This window comes from Leptopilina boulardi, unplaced genomic scaffold, assembly GCF_019393585.1.
Source record: "Leptopilina boulardi isolate dan_hultmark-lab unplaced genomic scaffold, ZJU_Lbou_2.1 LbouV2_273, whole genome shotgun sequence".
Taxonomy (NCBI): Eukaryota; Metazoa; Arthropoda; class Insecta; order Hymenoptera; family Figitidae; genus Leptopilina; species Leptopilina boulardi.
In genome coordinates this window covers 3,304,615-3,313,902 of record NW_026137833.1, presented here as the reverse complement: position 1 = coordinate 3,313,902, position 9,288 = coordinate 3,304,615, and the positions used below count along the sequence as shown (strand labels likewise).

General features: G+C 30.0%; 1 protein-coding gene across 1 annotated transcript; it reads right to left on the bottom strand.

Moving 5' to 3' along the window:
• Positions 1-6,309: 6,309 nt before the first annotated feature.
• LOC127281602 (uncharacterized) lies at positions 6,310-7,083 on the bottom strand. Its single transcript, XM_051305382.1, has 2 exons — positions 6,870-7,083; positions 6,310-6,659 (listed from the first exon to the last, which is right to left on the bottom strand). Exons 1-2 carry the CDS (start codon positions 6,900-6,902, stop codon positions 6,363-6,365), a joined length of 330 nt encoding a protein of 109 aa, XP_051161339.1. The 5' UTR covers positions 6,903-7,083; the 3' UTR covers positions 6,310-6,362.
• Between the last annotated feature and the right edge of the window lie 2,205 nt (positions 7,084-9,288).

The following is a 9,288-nucleotide window of genomic DNA, read 5'->3' as shown; positions in this document are numbered from 1 at the left end:
AAGAGAATTGATTTGTAAACGTAAGTATTTAAAAGTATAATTAGTACGTGGTCAATTATATTACACTTTCTTTTATTGATGAGTCCTGGAACTTTTTGTATACTTAGGATTTAGTATCGGTTAAGGCCAAAAGCTAAAGATTTGTAAACGTAAATATACAGGGTAATATTCATGTTCTGGACCCCCTAAATTTATTTATCTTACATTATTTTTCATTTTTGAAAAAAATGAAAATAAAAAAAAATGTTAGGGGGTCCAAAACATAAAAATCACTTAATATAAAAGTATAATAATACTACGTGGTCAATTTTATTACACTTTCTTTTATTGATGTGTCCTTAAATTTTTTTTATACTTACAATATAATAAAGGGTTGATGCGAAAGCAGGATATTGTAAACGTAAATATTTAATACTATAATAGGTATACGTGGTCAATTATATTACACTTTCTTTCATTAATGACTCCTTGAACTTTTTTTAATTTACTATTTAGTCACACGGTTAATGCCAAAGCAGAAAAGATTTCTAAACGTAAACGGAAGAATCTGCAAAAAAAATATATATGCCATCCTTCACTATAGCTCCTTCTTCTATTTTCGTTTTCATTCCCGGTTGATGAGTATAGTGACCAACGCCTGTTTTCTACTGTTAAACAATCCTTACATTTCTGACTAATTTAGTTAAACATTTATGTATTCCCACTAATCATCATCCAGAGTATAGAGCATCAAACATAATATTTCTTGTTTTACTATATCAATTTCGTCAGTTATTACCTCTAACCATTAACGCGTTCCAATCTCCATAATGACCGTTTATATCAACTTTCTCTTTTTTTCCCGAATCGGTCCTTTTTCCAACTCTGTTTTCAGTACATATATATATACATCAAGCACAATGTTACACGTCGAATAGAGAGTGGATGCTAATAATGGAGAAAACTCCATAGTTCTTTCGTGGGCACCAGTCATTCAGAGACACTTCTTTTACATTCAGCAGCATTTGTTTGCTCTTGGAGTCGTGTTTTCAATGGACAGTGTCATCGCGCTAACGCACATACGTATTCCTTTAACGGGTGCGCGTGCATGGCATATTGTCCTCTGTTCTTGTAATGGCGCCATATGTATATGTCTGTGTGTGTAATTGCGGTAGATGAACAATGCTCCACTACCGCGACACAACACCGATAGATCTTCCTCTTTTTCTATACTCTCTCCCTATCTCTCTATCTCTCTCTCTTTTTCTCTTTACTTCACCATTCTTTAGCTATTTTTCACCCTTGTCCTCGGCTCTCTTTCTCTCGTTCATTCTCGCGAGGGTTATATTTTAAGCGACTGTAAAACCTCGTAATAAACGGGGTGTTTTTCGAGTTGGGCCCCAGGAGCCGGGGCAATAATTACACAGAGTGCGCGACGATGGCAAACTCCTTTCAGTTCTCTAGCGGGAGATGATGGATTTGTTGTCTTCCGTGTTTTTACTCTTAGCTTTCTACCCCATCCACACTCACTTTTCTTTCTTTTCATCTCTTCTCATCTCTGGAGTCCACTCTCTTTTTTTGGTATTTACAATATAACTCTACTGGACATTAGCGCACTATATATCATTTAAAAAAATGAATATAATTTTTTAAATATATATATATATAGTTGAAGGACAAAAATTTTAATATAGATAAAGAAACGTATATAAATTTTATACAATAGAACGTCTAAAATGTAAAAATTTTTTACTGATAAAAATTCCTGATTTTTAAAAATAGAAATAAAGAAATATATATATATTATAACATATAATAGAGTTTAGAAATAGAAATTGATGATCAAACAGAAACAGTAAGGTATAAAAATGGTTTTTTTTTGTAAAAAATCTGAGCTAAAATTATTCTTTTGCATCTTATGATTTAACTGGAACGTAATTTTGTTGCTCGACGTCGAAAACAACAATTCAATGGCGCCACTATCGATAAAGGTGGTAAATTTAAAAAATTGTTAATATAAATTATTATTGATTACTTATTTTTAAAAAATATTAACTATAGATAAAGTTAATTTGAAAATAATTTATATATATAATAATATCGTGTATAGTTGAAATGGGGCCTCATTAAATATATTTTCAGTTATAAACTTGCGAATTATACTCTTAGAATATATATGTATATATATAAAAATAAAATTGTCTTGTGTGTGAGAATGAAAAATTAATTTCTAATTATCTGAAACTAAATTGCTCGTTCAGAAACCCAGGTGCTTATGTTGAAGCGAGGACATTGAAAATTAAACACGCGTCAAGCCAAAAGGAGAGACAAGAAGCAATAATGCGGTTTATGCCGCCTGAAGCTACCCAGCATTTAACGGTTAATGAGCTTCAGTCTAGTCATACTCGGCTTACTTTACTTAAGCTCAGAAATTCTCACGCTAACGCAAAACGAAATATGCCGGCGGAAGCAAATCTAGAATCACTTACTGTTGTAATTAATAAACATCACTTGTGAATTATAATTATATTCGATATATTCATAACTATCAAGACGTTCGTCGACATACTGTATTATTTATATAAATACAGAAATAAAATTTATTTTATTAAAACTAAAAAAAAAAGAAATTTATTTTTCAATATGAGACTATTTCAAAAAAGGAAGATATATTAATAAAATCGTGACTGTTTTTTGTGACTGTTTTTTGCAGTCAATTAAATTTACAATAAAATGTCTCTAAACGATTCGAATCTTAACAGGTTTTGTTATAAAATATATAGTAAGAAAATTTCTTATTAAATATATATGAAATTTTTTTTTCAGTATACTGCGTGAGAACTATATATTGTTTCCTTTCAATAAATGATATAAAGAAAAGACTGTGTAATAGTCCAATTAATAATCTAATTTACAATTCGTAAAACATGTTTTAAAAATTTACTCCAGTTTTTGCTATATATGCATCCATTTCCGTTTATTCAAAGAGTTTGTCGGTCTTTCTGTATATCTATAGCCTATATAAATATATACAAGAGGAACTATAACAGAGACAAATTGCAGGAAATCGATATAACCACACGATGTTAATTAAGAATCGTTAAAAGGATGTCAAAGAGATTAAAACAAGAAAATCAAGAAAGGAAAAGGTCCACGCGAGGTATGTGTAACCCGTTCCCTCGTTCACTCTCTGTGTAATTTTATTATTTGAACAAGCTGACGCGGAAGTCTCGTAAAAGGGTTGTCGAGATTGTGCAAGGAAAAGGGTTTCTCGAGAATAAATTCTTCGCAACTGGCATAATTATAGGCCAATTAATTAAATGCTATCCGTTATACATATATATATATATATATATATATATATATATTTTAGAAACAAAAATCAAATGCTCTCTTAAGACAAGCAAGTAATTGCAATTTCAAACGTTTTATATAGAATCTAATTTTATTTCTCTTTTGCTCACATTTTTCAATCTATTTCAATTTTAATTCACCACTGAAATATTGCTTTGATAAATAATATGCCCTCAATGTGTCATTAACTGTAACAACTCATTAAAGTGAATTTCACAATTTTCTTATATATACTCTTGAATATAGCATATTATTATCAGTTAATGTTCAATAACTGAGTGCGTTTAAATTTTTTCATCAAAAAGCAGAAACAAACAGTAATTTACATAATTGTTATGCTCTTCAAATTTTAATCAGTTCAAATTGATAGTATAAATATAGATCGCGTTTAAATGGATTATATAAAAAACATTTTAAAAAAATATGTTAATTCTAATATTTAAAAAATTTGAAAAAAAATTGGAAATATTAAAATATATATTTATTTTCCCTCCTACTACTTTTGAATAGTATACAAATCCTTTTTCCAGTCTTTGTTTATAATTATAGAATACATAATAAATGTAAAAAAAAGTTTCGAAATGATATCTGCAAATAATTAAAAACAAATTATAAGCTATTTGAAATGAATTTAAAATATTTTGTTATTTTAAGGTTATGTTTATAAGAATGGTTCCTTATATTTTAGTGGGCTTAACTAGATTTTTTTAAGTTAAACTTTTTTATAATTTAAACTGACTATTTAGTATTGTTTAAGGCAAGAGCAGAATAGATTTGTAAACGTAAATATATATTAGTATAATAGTACGTGGTCAATTATATTACACTTTCTTATACTGTTGATTCCTTGAGCTGTTTTTATACTTACAATTTAGTAACGGTTAATGCCAGAGGAGGATAGATTTGCAAACGTAAATATATAAAAGTATAATAATAATAAAAAAAGTAAAAAATAAATTATCAAAATAAATAATAATTGATAAAACAGAAAATAAAATAATAAAAAGTATAATAAGTACGTGATCAATTATATGACACTTTCTTTTACTGATGACTTCTTGAACTTTTTTTATACTTACAATTCAATATCGGTTAAGGCCAAAAGAGAATAGATTTGTGAACGTAAATATATATAAAAGTATAACAGTACGTAGTCAATTATATTACACTTTCTTACTCATGAAGTAATAATAAGGAGCTGGAACTCGTGGGCAAAATGCGTGCCGATTCCCTTGGTAAAGTACTTAGAAGCTAGAATAAGCGATAGTGGCGATCCTTGCGGGTAATTGTGGAATCACAGATGATCACGTGATCAATAGTGAAATGTGTTTATCGCCATTTTGTTTGTTTTTGGTGTTTGCCGGTCTTACTGAGTTCTATTTAACTTTAAAATTCTTATTCCTAAGAAATAGAAAGGTTTTAAAACATATGTTCTTATTGTAATATATGTCTCACAAACATTAGCAGTTTATTTTCTGAAAATGTAAATTTCAAAAAATAAGACTTAACTATAAAGTAAATTTCGATTTATATACATGTTTAACTTATCTTAAATGTTTATTTTTAAAAAAATGTTAAATTGCAATTTTAAATTATAATTTAAAATTACTGTATCTTCGTAAATGTTTAAAGTACATTGAATATTTATTTAAAAATATTTAAAATAAACTACATTCTTAAAAAATAATATACAATTTATTTCTTTTGTAAAAATCACATTCTTTCAACATATATACCCCACACAGCACAACATCTTACACCAGGCCTACAGCAGGCTTACATGTAAGGTTTGTAAGGTAACATCGTAAGCCCATAGTAGACTTACAGTAAACCTAAAATGTCCGCCTTACAGTAAGCTTACATGGTAGGGTCGAGGTAAGCTTACATGGTAGGGTCGAGGTAAGCTTACACGGTAAGGTCGAGGTAAGCTTACACGGTAAGGTCGAGGTAAGCTTATGAGTAAAGGCTGTGGTAAGGTTATTATTAAGTTGTAAGGTTGAGGTAAGGTTGTGGTAAGCTTACAAGGTAAGGCAAGTTATATTCAAATAATAATACTAATAATAAATAAATATTCAATAAAAAAATTTTTCTTTTGCCTTATTCTATTTTGGGAACCTATCATTTCGCAGAAAGTTTTGAAAATAAATTTGGGAGGAGTAGGATTCGAACCCGGGACCGAAGTATATACCTAACAACCTAACCAACTGAGCTAAACGGGGAACTGACAATGAGAAAAGTAATCTTGCTTTTAAGGAGTTGATTATCTTCTTGGTTCCACTTTAAAAGTAAGATTACTTTTCTCATTGTCAGTTCCCCGTTTAGCTCAGTTGGTTAGGTTGTTAGGTATATACTTCGGTCCCGGGTTCGAATCCTACTCCTCCCAAATTTGTTTTCAAAACTTTCTGCGAAATGATAGGTTCCCAAAATAGAATAAGGCAAAAGAAAAATTTTTTTATTGAATATTTATTTATTATTAATATTATTATTTGAATATAACTTGCCTTACCTTGTAAGCTTACCACAACCTTACCTCAACCTTACAACTTAATAATAACCTTACCACAGCCTTTACTCATAAGCTTACCTCGACCTTACCGTGTAAGCTTACCTCGACCCTACCATGTAAGCTTACCTCGACCCTACCATGTAAGCTTACCTCGACCTTACCGTGTAAGCTTACCTCGACCCTACCATGTAAGCTTACCTCGACCCTACCATGTAAGCTTACCTCGACCTTACCGTGTAAGCTTACCTCGACCTTACCGTGTAAGCTTACCTCGACCCTACCATGTAAGCTTACCTCGACCCTACCATGTAAGCTTACTGTAAGGCGGACATTTTAGGTTTACTGTAAGTCTACTATGGGCTTACGATGTTACCTTACAAACCTTACATGTAAGCCTGCTGTAGGCCTGGTGTAAGATGTTGTGCTGTGTGGGACAATAATATAAATGTCGAAAATTCTTAGTACATTAATGTTCTTACCACTACATTGTAATTATTATATACAATTCGTTTCAATTATTAATTTATAATTCAATGTTTTCTATACATTTCAAAAGTCTATTTAATTTGTCTATACTCGTTAATTTTATAAACTGTGAAAATACCATTTCTTTGTCATCCAAAAAAAATTTAACTTTTAAAGTGGGAAATACCACAATTCTTTTTCGAATCAATGCTTCTTTCTCAGCCTTCTCAAAACCAAGAAAAAATTTATTTCCTCTTGTATAACCCCAGCTTTTTGACGGAAGATATACTGACATCAAATTATCTTGTAATAACTCGAAAGTTTGGTTTTCTTCCAAACAGCACTGCACCATAACCTACAAACGAAAAAAAAATTATTTGCAGGCATCATTTACTTATTTTCACTGTTTTCATTTTATTAAAATTTATAACACTGAAAACTAAAAGAATAAATTTTCACCAATGCAATAACAACTTTAATGAAAAACTATCAACAAACATTGCAGAAAACATTAATTACAACTTTGTTTACATTAATTCAAAACGTAATCACATTAAATACTTACGTCTACGAATTTCTTCCCTTCTTCTACACTCATTATATATAAAACTTTTACAACTTTCTTAAAAATAAATATTTAAAACACACTTTTATATGTTTCGGTTTAAATTATATTTTGTCAGCCTTCGTGCTGTCAGTGAAGCAGACGACAAACAAACTTGGAAACATTAAACTTCTTCAAGTACCCGCAAGGAACGCCACTGTCGTTTATTCTAGTTGCTAAGTACTATGCCTAAAAAACCGGCACGCTTTTGCCAGGCAATCGCCCATAGAGTTCCAGCTCTTTATTATTACTTCGTGTTCTTACTGATGACTCCTTGAACTTTTTTTATACTTACAATTTTGTAACCGATAATTTTTAAAGTTTTTTTTATAATTGTAGAATACATAATACATATGTTAAAATATTTCAGAAATCTGCAAATAATTAATAATAAATTATAAATTATTTAAAAATATATTTAAAATATTTTGAAATTTGAAGGTTATGTTTATATGACATTTTTGGACTTATTTTGTAAGTCATATATATGTATAATCGTAAATCAGAAATTTTGTGAATACATATATAATAGTATTTGTGCAGATTTTTTTTTTTTAGTGTTTCACCAATAAGCGAGAATGGTGTGTGACGGGGGTTTATATACACTGCGCGCATATCAGGAGTAGCGTGACTGCCTCGAAGGAGCAGACATGCAATTAACCGCGGGCTATGCGCCTAAGGGCCTCGCGCAGAGACTCTCAATTCTTCCTTCATTTGTTAACCTCTAAAAAGAATTGAATGCGTCAAAAATTCACTCTTCGTATAATGAGAACCGCATATTCTCGAGACTGTGAGATACTCATCCCTTCGCATAAAAAGCTTCCATGCATGTCAAGCATTATATGAGCGCGTTACTATTAAATACGTCAAACAGCCGTATGTTTATTGCATATTGGATGCCGCGCGCACTTCGGCTTTCTCACATGAAAAACCCACGAATAACCGATCACGAGTTCTAACGTTTTGACGAAATAAAATAAAAACAAATCAAAAAAATTCTCACTTGTGTCATGTTTCTAGAAATTTCATATCATATATTTAGTTTATTCATTTATATTTATAGAATTCAATTTTCACTTTTAATAATTTTTTTATTTTTATTTCCATTTTCACTCAGAGAAAAATTTGTTACCCCAATGGGAAACTGCCACGAGTAACCATTGGCGTATTAATTGGCCCAATGATTGGGAGCCAATGAAAAAACCATTGGCACCCAATAACGGACCATTATTGGTAAAGTCATGGGCTGTCCACGCCGATGCCAATGATTGGCAACCATCATTGGCAAATTATTGGCAACCAATAATTAGCCAATATTAAAAATTTTAATAATAATTTAAAAAATCAATAATTTAAAAATAAAATTTTTATTTTTATTATTTTTTAATAGTTATTATTATTATTATTTTATTTTTAATAATTAAATTAAAATAAAAAAATGGTCATCAAAGTATTAGTGAAACTATTTCTTCCAAAAAAGAGTTTGTCTCAAATCCAATTAATAGAAGAGACATCGGGCAGAAAAAAATTTCGACGAGAAAAAAATTTTAGATCACTGCTTATATACCAATCAAGTGGCATCTCAACTGCGAGAAACAGTGATGTTCGCCCTCCCTTTGCGGCGTTCAATGAACTAAAGTCCAGAGCTGAGCCATCAGCGCAGCGCGGGAACATTTGAAAAATTTGATTTTATTAGATATTTTATTTTATTTTAAATATGACAAATAATTAACTTAATAAATAATTAATGTCATTAATAATTATTAATAACATAATGTCATACTTAATAATTCGTTAATTATTATAAAATAAAATATCTAATAAAATCAAATTTTTTAAATGTTCCCGCGCTGCGCTGATGGCTCAGCTCTGGACTTTAGTTCACTCAACGCCGCAAAGGGAGGGCGAACATCACTGTTTCTCGCAGTTGAGATGCCACTTGATTAGTATATAAGCAGTGATCTAAAATTTTTTTCTCGTCGAAATTTTTTTCTGCCCGATGTCTCTTCTATTAATTGGATTTGAGACAAACTCTTTTTTGGAAGAAATAGTTTCACTAATATTTTGATGACCATTTTTTTATTTTAATTTAATTATTAAAAATAAAATAATAATAATAATAACTATTAAAAAATAATAAAAATAAAAATTTTATTTTTAAATTATTGATTTTTTAAATTATTATTAAAATTTTTAATATTGGCTAATTATTGGTTGCCAATAATTTGCCAATGATGGTTGCCAATCATTGGCATCGGCGTGGACAGCCCATGACTTTACCAATAATGGTCCATTATTGGGTGCCATTATTGGAATTATATTGGCATCCCTGGCTCCCATTATTGGGCCATTAATACGCCAATGGTATTTTTCCCATTGG